The sequence below is a fragment of the Maniola jurtina genome, chromosome 26 (genome assembly GCF_905333055.1).
Source record: "Maniola jurtina chromosome 26, ilManJurt1.1, whole genome shotgun sequence".
In the NCBI taxonomy this organism is placed as follows: Eukaryota; Metazoa; Arthropoda; class Insecta; order Lepidoptera; family Nymphalidae; genus Maniola; species Maniola jurtina.
The window spans coordinates 5,987,169-6,003,302 of NC_060054.1; the positions used below are offsets into that span (position 1 = coordinate 5,987,169).

The 16,134-nt window shown below is 40.0% G+C and overlaps 1 protein-coding gene across 4 annotated transcripts; it reads left to right on the plus strand.

Annotated features, from left to right (window-relative positions):
• The first annotated feature begins 146 nt into the window (after positions 1 to 146).
• On the plus strand, positions 147 to 15,545 carry LOC123878339 (F-box/WD repeat-containing protein 11). Of its 4 annotated transcripts, none has more exons than XM_045925521.1 (13): positions 147 to 298; positions 2,820 to 2,936; positions 3,453 to 3,561; positions 4,361 to 4,547; positions 4,856 to 4,991; positions 5,875 to 6,003; positions 7,739 to 7,930; positions 9,663 to 9,806; positions 10,630 to 10,712; positions 11,040 to 11,147; positions 12,812 to 12,929; positions 13,447 to 13,629; positions 14,411 to 15,545. In XM_045925521.1, the coding sequence occupies exons 1-12, from the start codon at positions 257 to 259 to the stop codon at positions 13,627 to 13,629; spliced, it is 1,548 nt and encodes a 515-aa protein (XP_045781477.1). In that variant the 5' UTR covers positions 147 to 256; the 3' UTR covers positions 14,411 to 15,545. The 4 variants fall into 4 exon arrangements, with proteins under 4 accessions (XP_045781477.1, XP_045781479.1, XP_045781476.1 ...); XM_045925523.1 differs by having other exon boundaries at positions 13,453 to 13,629; XM_045925520.1 differs by lacking the exon at positions 11,040 to 11,147 and having other exon boundaries at positions 10,630 to 10,820.
• The last annotated feature ends 589 nt before the right edge of the window (positions 15,546 to 16,134 follow it).

The window sequence follows — 16,134 nt, forward strand, 5'->3', positions numbered from 1 at the left end:
CAATCCGGGGCTTTCAAATTTTTTAAGGGAACCTAATAAGTTGCGAATTCCTACAGAAACTATGGTAAAACGATTATCACAAGTGGAAACACTACTGCATTGCAAGTGTTATTTTTATGATTTTTCTATAGTCTGTGGACATTCGTCTGTGGTGCTGACGTCATGCGAACGATGAATATTTAGAGAGATTGTGATTTTCGATATTTAGTGGCGTTTTGTGTGGATACATATTAATGTATTTAGTGAAATTACTAAAATGGAAACCGATTGGATGATAGAAGACTCGACGACACCTAAGGTATTGTTTAAAACTAGAAAATAGGCCACGGCAGTAACATCATGACAGTGTATTCCGCCATCTTTATGGCCTTACTCCATTGTAAATTCACTAATATTCCATATTAAAATTAAATAATTACTCAGGACAGAACGCATAGATTAATCAATAAAAATAGTATAATTTAAATTATTATTGTACTTCATAACTTTCCACTTTCCTTGGCGCTCTGCATTGCAGTCAAATAATCGGAAGTTTTTTTTTGTAACCCAGTTAACTTTCCTGCTATAATTCTCTTTATCTGGATTACAAATGAATATTTTGATGACCAAGACTGAAATGCACTTATTTCTTTCATAGGGAAATAAATTATATGTCTTTTTTGCTATGGAAACGATGCAAAAGTAGATACATTTACCATGAGCCCATGATTTGTCATTATTACATCTATACTTATTCATGAATAAGTCCATGATTACGTCTAGGCTCTAGATACAATATATACAAACAAATTGGACCAAATTTCAATTGTTGAATCACAACTTTAAAAAAAATGCAAGATGCATGCTTAAATCTTTAAACTATAAAAAAATCGGTCAAGTGTGAGTTGGACTTTCACACGATAGGTTCTGTTAAACATACCATTGTACAAGTCTTTTTAATTTTCATGGCAGCCATTTTTAGGGTTCTGTAGCTCAAAAGGAAAAACGGAACCCTTATAGGATCACTTTGTTGTCTGTCTTTCTGTCCGTCTGTCCATCTGTTCGTCTGTCGTGTCTGTCAAGAAAACCTATAGGGTATTTCCCGTTAACCTAGAACTATGGGCAGGTAGATAGGTCTCAACTCTCATAGCACCTCAAAAAGAAAAACGGAACCCTTATATGTAGGATCACTTTGTTGTCTGTCTGTCTGTCCGTTGTGTCTGTTAAGAAACCTATAGGGTACTCCCCGTTGACCTAGAATCACTAAATTTGGTAGGTAGGTAGGTCTTATAACACAAGTACAGGAATAAATCTGAAAACTGCAATTTTGTGGTTACATCATTTAAAAAAAAATTAAAATATGTTTCAATTGTCGAAATAAGAAAAATATACCAAGTGGGGTACATCCTAAAACAGATTTTATTTTTATTTTTATGTATAATAGTTTTTGATTTATTGTGCAAAATGTTGGAAAAATACCTGAGTTCGGAACCCTCAGTGAGAGAGTCTGACTCGCACTTGGCCAGTTTTTATTATTCGTTGTTTAGCAGCAATAGAAATACACATTCTGTGAAAATTTCTGCTAACGATGAATGATTTATTTACTATAGGAAAATCTACAGCAAAAATATTACAATAAGTTTCTTAAATTAATTATAGAAATAATATGCCATCAATTACAGATTTTCTCGAAAACAATTAACAAACTGTGAGAGTGAGTTAAACCTATTCCATAGTTAGATACAAAGGATAATATCATCATCATCATCATCAGCCTGTGGACGTCCACTGTTGGACATAGGCCTTCTTTATAGAGCACCACCACACCCAGTCCTCAGCCTTCCTCATCCAGCCACTTCCCGCCAGCCACTTTATATCGTCAGTCCATTGTGCTGGAGGGCGTCCCACACTACGCTTGCAAACGCGGTCTCCACTCAAGGACTTTCCGGCTACAACAGCCATTGCCTCTACGACAAGCATGGCTTACCCACTGCCACTTCAGCTTGCTAATAGTTTGGGCTGTGTCAGTGACCTTGGTTCTCCTGCAGATCTGCTCATTTCGGATTTATCCCTCAGGAAAACTCCTAACATAGCCCTCTCCATACTGCCGTCCTAACAAAGAGTGCAATAAGTTGAGTTTTTGGGCAAATTGACTTAAGACCATATCCGTAATCAGGAAAATGAGCTCTATATTTTCGCCTTAGACGTCTTTTTTGTATCTTCAGTAGTTTCGGTTCTGTTGGTTATCAAAACTGCAATATGTAATATTACGATTTGTAAGTAGCTAATCATAACCGCGAATATCTCGAAAGTAGTCGGAACCTAGTTATTGCTGATTTCCTATTTTTAACCCTGACCCAAAAAAGAGGGGTGTTATATGTTTGATGTGTGTATCTGTGTATCTGTCTGTGACGTAGCTCCTAAAAGAATGAACCGAGTTTAATTTAGTTTTTTTTGTTTGAAAGGTGTCTTGATTGAGAGTGTTATTACTTATTAGCTATAATCCAAGAAAATCAGTTCAGCCTTTTGAAAGATATCATATTTAATCTATACTAATATTATAAAGAGGAAACCTTTGTATTTTTGTATGTTTGTATTGAATAGGCTCAAAAACTACTGGACCGATTTCAAAATTTCTTTTACCATTACTTATTCTTCAGAATCCGTATAGGCTATATTTTATCCCGGAAAATAGATAGGATTTTTCGTGGTAGTGTCCACCCGTGCGAAGCGGGGGCGGGTCGCTAGTATATCATAAAGATATTCTAGTTTTCTTAAAGAGGTTCTTGTGTTGGGGTTTTTTAAATTTTGAGTTGTACTGTGATTGTTTGTGCTTGCAGGTGACGTCTCTAACATCCCTGGACACAGGCGTGCGGCCGGCGCCGAGCGGTGCGGCGTACGTCGCTGAACGGAACACATGTTTGAACTTGTTCTCAAGATGGAACGAGACCGATCAGGTAGCCTTTCCTGCTTTTTACCCGACTGCGGTAGTGCCAAAGGGAAGGGTTCTGATTTTAGCAGTCTATGTATGTATGTTTGTATCCAAATTCGGTGTGTTCCACCGTACCGCAGCAGCCGTACCCAGCAGTTTAGGCACTGTAGTGCCTAAACAGTGGAGTATACAGCTGTCATATATGGAATCTACACCATTTGTTTACCTTTTTGTAAAAAAGATACAAGGTACAAAAAGATAAAGGTACAAGTGGGTAGATAAAAAACATCTGATATAATTATTATGTGTCATGTGCTACCAAGCTCAATAAACGTGTTTAACCTTACTCTCGTATTATTTGAACATAATAACAGCAACTTTTTTTTTATTTAAATTTATTATAATGCATCGCAGTCGGGTTTTAGTTTTCTACTTCAACAAAGTGAATCCTTCTTTAGGCAAGTTGGGCAATTGCTGGTGCGACTTATAAAAGTAGTACTGTACCTGGGTAGCAGGAATGACAGAGAGGTGCTTTTTCCAGGTGGAGTTTGTGGAGCAGCTGCTGGCGCGCATGTGCCATTACCAGCATGGACACATCAACGCATACCTCAAACCCATGCTGCAGCGGGACTTCATCAGCATGCTGCCAAGTAGGTGGAGCTTATAGTTACCTTCTTCTTCTTCTTCCTCTTCTCTTTCTGGGCTGGTTTCCACACTTAAATATTAATAGTTACCTTGTTTAGAGCCCTGTATTTAAAGAAGGGACCGTTATAGGATCACTTCGTTGTGTGTCTGTCTTGTCTGTCAAGAAACTTATAGGGTACTACCCATTAGAATCAAGAAATTTGGCAGGTAGGTAGGTCCTATAGCACAAGTAAAGGAAAAAATCCATAACTGAATTTGTGGTTACATCACAAAAAAAAACCGGCCAAGTGCGAGTCAGACTCGCGCACTGAGGGTTCCATACTCTTCTATTTTTCCAACATTTTGCACGATAAATCAAAAACTATTATGCATAATAATAAATAAAAATCCAACCTCATAAATAAAAGTTTCAACCATGTAGCAGAGAATGTACTGGTATACTTGGACGCGAATTCTCTACCCCATATTGACTGTAAAATCTCATACTGTACAGTCAGCCCTGTGATACAGGGCTGACTGTACTGTCAAAATCCAACCCTTTTTCTCTCGACCACATAACAGAACATACTATCATACTTATATGCGAGTTTGTTATACAATATTCACTGTCAAATCTCATACTGTATGTCAGTGGGCTCACAGTGCTATCAGAATCCAATCCTGTTTTCCCTTGACCACATAACAGAGACCATACTATCATACTTACACGCGAGTTTGCTGTACGATATTCACTGTCAAATCTCATACTATATGTCAGTGGGCTCACTGTGCTGTAAAAATCCAACTTTTTTTACACCTTGACAGAAAAAGGCCTCGACCATGTAGCAGAGAACATACTGTCATACTTGGACGCGAGTTCGCTTTGCGCTGCCGAGCTTGTGTGCCGCGAGTGGCAGCGCGTGATATCAGAGGGCATGCTCTGGAAGAAGCTCGTCGAGCGGAAAGTTCGGACTGACTCCCTGTGGCGCGGGCTCGCCGAGCGACGAGGATGGTGAGTCATCGAACATGTTTTCTCTAGCCGGCCGAGCTTGTCTGCCGCGCAGCTCGTCGAGCGGTTTGCCGAGTGACGAAGATGATAAGACAACGAACATTGCAAACAAGCGTGTGCTGCGTTTAATGTTTGTTTGTTGATTTTATTTTTTAATCATATTTTATTTATATAGAGATAAAAATTTTGAGGCTCGCTGCGCTCGTGGGCATTTCTTTCCTAAAGGAACCTTTAGTTGGTGGGGAAAGGGGAATATTAGTCATGATGAACTTGGCTGATATTCTTTTTAAAACAAAACTTGTGTATTCCAGGATAATGTACCTGTTCAAGCCGAAACCTGGTTGTCAGCATCCGTCCCACTCGTTCTACCGACAGCTGTACCCCAAGATCATACAAGACATACAGTCCATTGAGGACAATTGGCGCATGGGCAGGCATAACTTACAGGTACGCCATACAAAATGAGAAACTAACTGACTGACAGTGTCAAGGTACAGCTCAAACTACTAGATACTAAACTACATAAACAGGACATTTGAAATAAGTATTAAGAGTCATAACTTTCAAAATAAATATAATTCTACTATATTGAGTAAAATTGGTAGAAAAAGTGTATCTTTAAGTATAGTCCATGGCGCCTGTTTCTGTTGTCTTTCTATAAATTAAATTTAGAGTATCTGTATCTTTTTAACCCCCGACCCAAAAAGAGGGGTGTTATAAGTTTGACGTGTGTATCTGTGTGTCTGTGTATCTGTGTATCTGTGTCATCGTAGCGCCTAAACGAATGAACCGATTTTAATTTAGTTTTTTTTGTTTGAAAGGTGGCTTGATCGAGAGTGTTCTTAGCTATAATCTAAAAAAATTGGTTTTTTTCTAGTTTTCTTGTAGAAAAGAAGGTTAGATAACCGTTAGGTTTTTAATATTATGTCAATAGACAAATGTCAAGCTGTCAAGATGGACGTTGCCTAAATACATAATTATTTATTTGAAAGATTTGAAAATGATGTTTTGGAAAACTCAAATACTTTGGATCGTCGGGGGTGTTATAAATTTTTAATTTACATTTGTTCTTTTTATATTGCTAAAAAAGGACAGAACATGAATTTTACATGTAAAGATTAAATTTTACTGCATGCTACAAATTTCAACAATATGCTCGCGACTAGCACCGTAAGTTGCCAGGTTTGACAGCTCTAAATTAAATTTAAAACTATCAAACTGAGTCTGTCCTTTTCATATTACATTAGTAAGAAGAGGATGCGAATACTATTAAATTTAGTTGTACTCGGAATCAGTAGCATTAGTAACATAATTTTTTGTCATTTTTCAGAGGATAAACTGCAGATCGGAAAATTCGAAAGGCGTGTACTGTTTGCAGTATGACGACAACAAGATAGTTTCTGGACTCCGAGACAACACTATCAAGATATGGGACAGGAAGACTTTACAGTGTGTTAAGGTACATATCTTCAGAAACATCCAGACGTCACATTCCATATAATATAACCCACTTGGTTTGTGTGGATTTAGGTTTTATAAAAATCCTGTAGGAACTATTAGATTTTCGGACTTTGTCTGTGTTGGTGTTAGCTGGCGGGCGTGCTCTGCCTTTTTGGAGTGTTTTTTTTTTTTTGTTAAAACTGACTGGAAAGCGCTCTAAGGGGGTGCCGTGCGTATGTCGGCGAGCGCCGGCACAGACGAGGTCCATACTTGTATAGTTTAACTAACTTGTTACAAATAACTACAAACTTGACATTGGCTCATCTTTGTAAAGCCAGACGATAGAGAAAAAAGGAGTGTATGTTACTCTCCAGGTCTTTAACTATACCCATGCAAAAAATCACGTTGATCCGTTGCTCAGTCGCATGATTGAAGAACAAATCAACAAACAAGCAGTTTCGCATTTTATAATTTAGAGCCTCAATAGCTCAACCGGTAAAGGAGTGGACTGAAAACCGAAAGGTCGACGGTTCAAACCCCGCCCGTTGCACTATTGTCGTACCTACTCCTAGCACAAGCCTGACGCTTAGTTGGAGAGGAAAGGGGAATATTAGTCATTTAACATCGCTAATGTTCTTTGTAAAAAAAAAAAATATGGGTAGTGATAATTCACTACAGTAGACATGGGTAACATTGATGTAGTAGGGAGGATTTTAGGATGCTATTTTACAAGTCTTGCATAAATGTATGCGTGGAATTAATCAAATATGTACTTAGCTTTGATAGTTCTAATGAGTATTTGTAAAGTCGTGATGATAAAAAAAGGAATACCTGGCTGAGTTTGTTGTGTTGGCTCTTCTCAGACTTGGGCGCGTTTGGAACCCACGTAGCTTTAGTTTTTAGTTTACGCAATTATCACAACTATATCATCTTACAAATCTAACAATTATTACCATCAAAAGGGGTACAATAGTATAGATAGATAGATAGAGAGATAGATAGAACACTTTATTGCACACAAAAACACATGTAAAGGAACACAACACAAAGAAGAAAACAGAAAAAACAATTGTGTGCAAAGGCGGCCTTCTTCTTCTTCTTCTTCTCTCTGGGCTGGTTTCCGCACTTAAACGTTTCCGTCTGTTGTGCGTGTGTTGCCCCTCCCCGCCGAAGTCTTCACTCCAGCCATTCAAGCTCGCTCCAGAAGCCAAGTAGACCGCCCAGGTTGCCGAGGACTTCATGGAGTGAGGTTGGGGAACCCAAATGGCGTTCTCGATGTTCTGCCACGACCATGCACTCCAGGAGCACGTGCGTCGGCGTTTCATCGACCTCCATGCAGGCCCTGCACAGAGGACTGTCGGTAACACCTATAACGAAAAGGTGTTTGTTTAGTGGGCTGTGCCCTGTTATGAGTCCCACCACCTTCCTAAGTTTACCTTTGTCCAGGCGGAGTAGTTTGTTAGTTTGTCGTTGATCTATATTAGGGAAAGCCTCTTTGGCTTGCCTGCAGTCAGTTGCGCTTGCCTATAATCGGAAATGCTCTTTAAGTGTTAGTTCATGCAACCAAGTTTTATACTCACTGAAGGGTATGGGTACAATAGGCTGTGGCCCTGTCACCTTCAGCGTCGTAGCCTTGCGTGCTAATGCGTCCGCTGCCTCGTTTCCCTGGGCGGAAAGGCGGCCTTATTGCTTGGAGCAATCTTTTAGTATTTATCTACTTTGAATAAATGATTTTGAGTTTGACCTGTTTACAGGAACTCCAAGGTCACACGGGCTCAGTCTTGTGCCTACAGTATGATGAACGGGCCATCATATCAGGGTCATCAGACAGCACGGTCAGGGTGTGGGACGTGACCACGGGCGCTATGCTGAACACACTCATCCACCACTGCGAGGCTGTACTGCATCTGAGGTTCTGCAATGGCATGATGGTCACGTGTAGTAAGGTATGAGTACACGAGTGAAGTATGTAATTGGTCACATCACCCGTGTAGAATCATCATGAGAACACGAGTAAGTTCACTGCAAGGCTTTACTGCATCTGAGGTTCTGCAATGGCATGATGGTCACGTGTAGTAAGGTATGAGTACACGAGTGAAGTATGTAATTGGTCACATCACCCGTGTAGAATCATCATGAGAACACGAGTAAGTTCACTGCAAGGCTTTACTGCATCTGAGGTTCTGCAATGGCATGATGGTCACGTGTAGTAAGGTATGAGTACACGAGTGAAGTATGTAATTGGTCACGGCACCCGTGTAGAATCATTATGAGAACACGAGTAAGTTTGTACACTTTAGTGGACATCTCCCATCTTGTACCAAGATAGCAGAAAAGTTGAAGAGTTAGAAATGTAATATACAGTATAAGGAACTGGCCATCATGTCAGGGTCATCAGACAGCACGGTCAGGGTGTGGGACGTGACCACGGGCGCTATGCTGAACACACTCATCCACCACTGCGAGGCTGTACTGCATCTGAGGTTCTGCAATGGCATGATGGTCACATGTAGTAAGGTATGAGTACACGAGTGAAGTATGTAATTGGTCACGTCACCCGTGTAGAATCATCATGAGAACACGAGTAAGTTCACTGCACGGCTTTACTGCATCTGAGGTTCTGCAATGGCATGATGGTCACATGTAGTAAGGTATGAGTACACGAGTGAAGTATGTAATTGGTCACGTCATCCGTGTAGAATCATCAGAACACGAGTAAGTTATGTACATAGTGAAAATGTTCGGTCTTATAGTACCAGGGTAGCAGAGAAATTGAAGAGTTAGAAATGTAGTATGACATCAGGGTCATCAGACAGTACGGTTAGCCTATTACTAAGCCTTCACTGTCCGTCTGTCTGTCAGCTGGCTGTATCTCGTGAACCGCAATAGGTACAGAGTTGAAGTTTTCACAAGTTTGTATTTCTATTGCCCTATACACAAACAATATGCGAACAACAGAATACAAATAGGCGAATTTCAAGATGGCTGCCATGCAATTTTTTTTTTTAAATAATACTTACATAGTTTTATATCTTGTAGGATGGTACGGAACCCTTCGTGTGCAAGTTAGACTCGCTTTTTAACCCCCGACCCAAAAAGAGGGGTGTTATAAGTTTGACGTGTGTATTTGTGTATCTGTGTGTCTGTGTATCTGTCTGTGGCATTGTAGCGCCTAAACGAATGAACCGATTTTAATTAACTTTTTTTTTTGTTTGAAAGGTGGCTTGATCGAGAGTGTTCTTAGCTATAATCCAAAAAAATTGGTTCAGCCGTTTAAAAGTTATCAGCTCTTTTCTAGTTTTCTTGTAGAAAAGAAGGTTAGATAACCGTTAGGTTCATAATAATATTATGTCAATTGACAAATGTCAAGCTGTCAAGATGGACGTTGCCTAGATACATAATTATTTATTTGAAAATGATGTTTTGGAAAACTCAGGTACTTTGGATCGTAGGCGCGGAATAGTGCAAGAAAATCGGTTCAGCCGTTTGAAAGTTATCAGCTCTTTTCTAGTTACTGTAACCTTCACTCGTGGGGGGTTATAAATTTTTAATTAACACTTGTTTCAACCTTTTTTTTTTTCATATCTCTTCCATCTGCAATCAGTCGGTGGACTATGAACAGATTTGAGGACCAAATATGTTTCAAGCTTTTAAAAGTTTTTTTTTTTTAATTTCCAGGACAGATCGATAGCGGTCTGGGACATGACGTCGACGACAGAGATAATGTTAAGACGAGTGCTAGTGGGGCACAGGGCGGCTGTCAACGTGGTGGACTTTGACGAAAAGTATATTGTTAGCGCGAGCGGCGATAGGACTATAAAGGTATGATCGATGTTATTCCTTGAATCACACTTCACACTAATATTATAAAGGCGAAAGTTTGTATGTGTGTGTGTGCGTGCGTGCGCGCGTGCGTGCGCGCGTGCGTGCGCGCGTGCGTGCGTGCGTGCGTGCGTGCGTGCGTGTGTGTGTGTGTGAACGTTTGTTACTCCTTCACGCAAAAACCACTGGACGGATTTGACTGAAATTCGGAATGGAGATAGATAATATCCTGGATTAGCACATAGGCTACTTTTTATCCCGAAAAATCAAAGAGTTTCCACGGGATTTCGAAAAACCTAAATCCACCCGGACGAAGTCGCGGGCGTCAGCTAGTCATTTATATTCCTGGTACTTTTTTGACCCACAGTATTCTTAGTTCTTTTTTTTAAAGCTGGCGATTTCATGCCTTGGAGCTTCTATATTCCTGGTATTTTTGTTTCCTAATATTGATTTCAAAAGGGGTTTTAAAAACAATATGAGGACAGAAATAGAAAAATACTCCTTGAATCTGCTGTTTTGTTACTTTTTACTTTAAAGGATGAAATGAATATTGATTTTTTAATTATATTCATTTCACCATTTTATGTTATGAAAATTCAATGTGAAGGATGGGAGTTGTTGATTTTAACGATTGATGTATTGACAAAAATCCAAAAAAATAACTATATTAAGTGATCATAAATTTAATTGCTTGGCAATTAATTAGCCGATCAAAAAAATTAATGACGATAGAATGAATTAACTGATCAAAAAATTAATTAGCTGAAGGCAATGTTAGTGACCGCCCCAACAGTACCAATTTAAATGTAGCCCATACTTACAGGTTTGGAACACATCTTCGTGCGAATTCGTGCGCACACTTAACGGACACAAGCGCGGGATCGCATGTCTGCAGTACCGCGACAGATTAGTCGTGTCCGGGTCGTCGGACAACACCATACGACTCTGGGACATCGAGTGTGGGCAGTGCATTCGAGTTTTGGAGGGCCACGAGGAGCTGGTTAGGTGTATTCGGTAAGACGACTGAACTTAACAAGTTCATGACTAAACTTAACAAGCTCATGACTAAACTTAACAACTAACAAACCAAACTCGACTAGTAGATTGACAAATGAACTAACAAAGCAAGTCTACATCTGAAACAAGAAGTCAGTCAAAAACTAAACACTCAATGACTGAACTCGACAATGTTTGACATAAGCGCGGGATCGCATGTCTGCAGTACCGCGACAAATTAGTCGTGTCGGGGTCGTCGGACAACACCATACGACTGTGGGATATCGAATGTGGGCAGTGCATTCGAGTTTTGGAGGGCCTCGAGGAACTGGTTAGGTGTATTCGGTAAGACGACTGAACTTAACACGTCCACGATTAAACTTAACAAGCTCATGACTAAACTTAACAACTAACAAGCCACTGACCAAACTCGACTAGTAGGTTGACAAATGAACTAACAAAGCAAGTCTACATCTGAAACAAGAAGTCAGGCAAAAACTAAATACTCAAAGACTGAACTCGACAATGTTTGACATAAGCGCGGGATCGCATGTCTGCAGTACCGCGACAGATTAGTCGTGTCGGGGTCGTCAGACAACACCATACGACTGTGGGATATTGAATGTGGGCAGTGCATTCGAGTTTTGGAGGGCCATGAGGAGCTGGTTAGGTATATTCGGTAAGACGACTGAACTTAACAAGTTCATGACTAAACTTAACAAGCCCATGACTAAACTTAACAACTAACAAGCCACTGACCAAACTCGACTAGTAGATTGACAAATGAACTTATAAAGCAAGTCTACATCTAAAACAAGAAATCAGTCAAAAACTAGACACTCAATGACTGAATTTGACAAGCTTGGACATAAGTGATCTATACTAATATTATAAAGAGGAAACCTTTGTATTTTTGTATGTTTGTATTGAATAGGCTCAAAAACTACTGGACCGATTTCAAAATTCCTTTTACCATTACTTAGAGGGATTCTTCCGAATCCGTATAGGCTATATTTTATCCCGGAAAATAGAAAAAATAAATGTCCACCCGTGCGAAGCCGGGGCGGGTCGCTAGTAATTAGATAAGATTAGTTGTGTCATGTTCGTGTTTTCTGTACATACGTTGGTGTGTGCAATAAATTTTTCCAAATAAATAAACACATAACAAGTGTAAATTAAAAATTTTCAACACCCCCGACAAATCATTTTCAAATAAATAATTATGTATATCTAGGCAACGTCCATCTTGACAGCTTGACATTTGTCAATTGACACTTGAATATTATGAACCTAAAGGTTATCTAACCTTCTTTTCTTCAAGAAAACTAGAAAATAGCTGAGAACTTTTAAACGGCTGAACCAATTTTTTCGGATTATAGCTAAGAACACTCTCGATCAAGCCACCTTTCAAACAAAAAAAAGTAAATTAAAATCGGTTCATTCGTTTAGGCGCTACGATGCCACAGACAGATACACAGATACACAGATACACACGTCAAACTTATAACACCCCTCTTTTTGGGTCGGGGGTTAAAAAGGAAAAGCTGACTGACTGATTGTTCTATCAATGCACAGCTCAAACAGCTGGACTGATCAGGCTGTTGGCATACAGATAAGCGATTATTATGACGTAGATATCCACTAAGGATTTTTTTTTTAAATTCAATCCCTAAGAAGTTAAATAGGGGTTGTACTTCGTCTGTGATGGCGTTTGCTGGCGCGCGTGCTGTGCTTGTTAAGAGTGGCTGGTTTTTGTGTTAGTTGATGTTTTTTGGTGGTGGAACTGACTGGGAAGCGCTCTAAAGGGGCGCCGCGCGTATGTCGGCGGGCGCCGGCGCAGACGGAGTCCATACTTGTATAGATTCAATAACTTGAAAATAACTACAAACTTGACATTGGCTAATCAGAGTAAAGCCAGATTTAAAGAAATAAAAAAAATAGGGGTTTGATATTTGTGTAAAACGCGAACGAAGCCGCCGGCAGGTTTAGTATAGACATTTCGTTTCCAGGTTTGACAACAAAAGGATAGTGAGCGGAGCTTACGACGGTAAAATAAAGGTGTGGGATCTTCGCGCCGCGCTGGACGTGCGCACGCCGCACCAGGACCTCTGTCTGCGCACGTTAGTGGTGAGTTGCCTTTATTTGATAGTCTTATCAGTCTGTCTGTCCGTGTGTCAATATGTCAGCGAGTTGTATGAGTATATCATCACACTAATATTATAAAGGAGAAAGTTTGTGTGTGTGTGTGTGTTTGTTACTCCTTCAATTAAAAAACTACTGGACGGGTTGGGCTGAAATTTAGAATGGAGATAGATTATACCCTGGATTAGCACATAGGCTACTTTTTATCCCGGAAAATCAAAGAGTTCCCACGGGATTTTTAAAAAACTACATCCACGCGAACGAAGTCGCGGGCATCAGCTAGTAATATTATAAATGTTAAAGTTTGTATGTATGTATGGATGTTTGTTACTCTTTCGCGCAAAAACTACTGGACGGGTTTGGCTGAAATTTGGAATGGAGATAGATTATACCCAAGATTAACACATAGGCTACTTTTTATCCCGGAAAATCCGTTCCCACGGGATTTTAAAAACCTGACAGCTGTGAGGTAGCAATATAATAAGTTGTAATAATGTTTGAGTTGCAGGAGCACACGGGCCGAGTGTTCAGGTTACAGTTCGACGAGTTCCAGATCGTGTCCTCGTCGCACGACGACACCATCCTAGTGTGGGACTTCCTCAACTACGGCGGGGCTTCGCCTTCGCCCGCAGCGCCGCCGCCGCGCCGCTCCTCGCCGGACCACGACCGCGCCTTCTACGACTAGGTGAGACCGCAGGTAGTGACGTCAAATGTTAGTACATTTGACGCAGGTAGCCCTATTTCTCTATGATTTCATGTCACCATCACACTAATATTATAAAGGCGAAAGTTTGTATGTGTGTGTGTGTGTGTGTGTGTGTATGTTTGTTACTCCTTCACGCAAAAACACTGGACGGATTTGGCTGAAATTCAGAATGTAGATAGATAATATCCTGGATTAGCACATAGGCTACTTTTTATCCCGGAAAATCAAAGAGTTCCCACGGGATTTCGAAAAACCTAAATCCACGCGGACGAAGTCGCGGGCGTCAGCTAGTAGCCTAATATTTGGCATATCGTCGATTCAGCATCAATTCAATTCACCCTAGGATAGGTAACCTGTGGAGATGATACTGCCATTGGCACTATTAGAATGCCATAAGCCTACTTTGTCGTATTAGTTTACAAATTGCGAAAACCAAATTTAATTTGAATTTTTGTGGGCAGACCCGTGTAGTTAGCCTTAAATTAAGTTTGACTTTCCTTTTCTTATAACTTTGGTGAAAGATGTTCCTTAAGAAGTTGTCACCAGAATCAGTACTTGCTTTCTTCCTTCTCCCTGGTCCCCGGGCTGGTTAATTGCTAATTTGGAGTTAATTGCCCTTCCCTTGATGGCTGAAGTCTTCACTCCAGCCATCCAAGCTTGCTCCAGAAGCCGAGTAGACTGCCCAGGTTGCTGAGGGCTTGGGTTGGTTGGGGAATCAGTATTATTTCAGTTTAATAATGAATAATTTTCTCCTTTTCAGGCTTGCCTCACAGACGGCGTTTGTACGTTATCGTTATGATAACGGGCACACAAATAACAGTTTGCTGCAGTGAAGTGACTCCAAGAGTGAAGTTGGTGCAAGTGGAGTGACTCCAATGCAGTGACGTTGATATGAGTGGAGTGACTCCAAGAGTGACGTTGATATGAGTGGAGTGACTCCAAGAGTGACGTTGATATGAGTGGAGTGACTCCAAGAGTGACGTTGATATGAGTGGAGTGACTCCAAGAGTGACGTTGATATGAGTGGAGTGACTCCAAGAGTGAAGTTGGTACAAGTGGAGTGACTCCAGTGCAGTGAAGTTGGTGCAAGTGGAGTGAAGTGAATGTAGTGACGATAAATAATGAATTATGTTTGTTTACATTGACGTTATATGACTATAGTCAGCGACCATGTCTAATTCTCAATATGTCAGTAATAACTGAAAATTCGTGTGACGTCAGCAGCAAGATTCGGTTCCATCGGGCGCGTCGAATTCATTTTTTTTCGATGCGTCTGTTGCTGTTTTATTTGGGATACGACGAATTTTGTGTTTGGCGAGTCTGCGTATATTAAAGGAAACGATGATTGACTGATTGGTCTATCAAGGCACAGCTCAAACTATTGGACGGATCAGGATAAAATTTGGCATGCAGATAGCTATTATGACAGGCTTTTGTTAAGAAAGGATTTTTGAAATTTCAACTCTTGAGGGGTTTTGTTTAAAAAAAAAGAATATTAGCCATGCTAATCATGACTAATACTCCCCTTTCCCCTCCGCACAAATGAACTCAAAACTATATTAAACTATATGTTACTTACCTTCCTCTTGAATCACTATATCTATTGATGAAAACTGCATTAAAATCTGTTCTGTAGTTCAAAAGATCTAAGCGTTCAGACAGACAGACAGCGGGAAACGGCTTTGTTTATGTAGAGAAGTCAAAATGGTTCCTACTCCCTCTCCCCCAATCTCACTTTAGTGGGAGTCAGTTTTGATTATCCAGTACTTGACTTTAACTTGATAGTAGCCTTTGCTGAAGCGGTAACTATAATCCACGGAAAGAAATTAGTATCCTGCTCTCTCTATTACGTAATCCCATACAAATGACAGAGACAAAAATATCAGTGGGCGTTAACCATTTTGAGGCACCAATCAATGAAGGAAAACTAAAGTATAGTCCATACAAAATGAGTTCACACGCGCCATTTTAACTCTGTGTCAAAAGTATGGTTCACCTTTAACAGGGCTCTCTCCGTCACTCGTTTCATACAATCGTAGTTCCAATTTCATTTGAATATTAAGCAACCAAAGTCCATGAAATTTTGCAGACATATTCTAGAAACTATTATCTGTGTCTGTGTTTTAGATTTTTCTAAAAATATGTAGTTTCGAAATTACATAGGCTCAAAGGTTTGTATGTAAATTTTTAAGACCGCGTAACTTTGAAACCGAATATTTTAATAGAAATCTGGAAAACCACAGACATAGATATTAGTTTCTAGAATATGTCTGCAAAATTTCATGGACTTTGGTCGCTTAATATTCAAATGAAATTGGAACTACGATTGTATGAAGCGAGTGACGGAGAGAGACCCCTCCTAAATAAGGACTAAACTTGACAGTTTACACAAAGTTAAAATGCCGCGTGAGAACTCATTTTGTAAGCATTATGAAATATCATGAATCTTGAACTGTGTAAATCCATGACTGACATAAAATATCC

Bases quoted from the DNA above. Each gene is read 5' to 3' on its own strand.
- LOC123878339 (XM_045925520.1), top strand. From the start codon at position 257: ATGGAAACCGATTGGATGATAGAAGACTCGACGACACCTAAG. The intron at 3,562-4,360 runs GTAGGTGGAGCT...ACACCTTGACAG, and splicing joins CTTCATCAGCATGCTGCCAA to AAAAAGGCCTCGACCATGTA. The intron at 4,548-4,855 runs GTGAGTCATCGA...TGTGTATTCCAG, and splicing joins CTCGCCGAGCGACGAGGATG to GATAATGTACCTGTTCAAGC.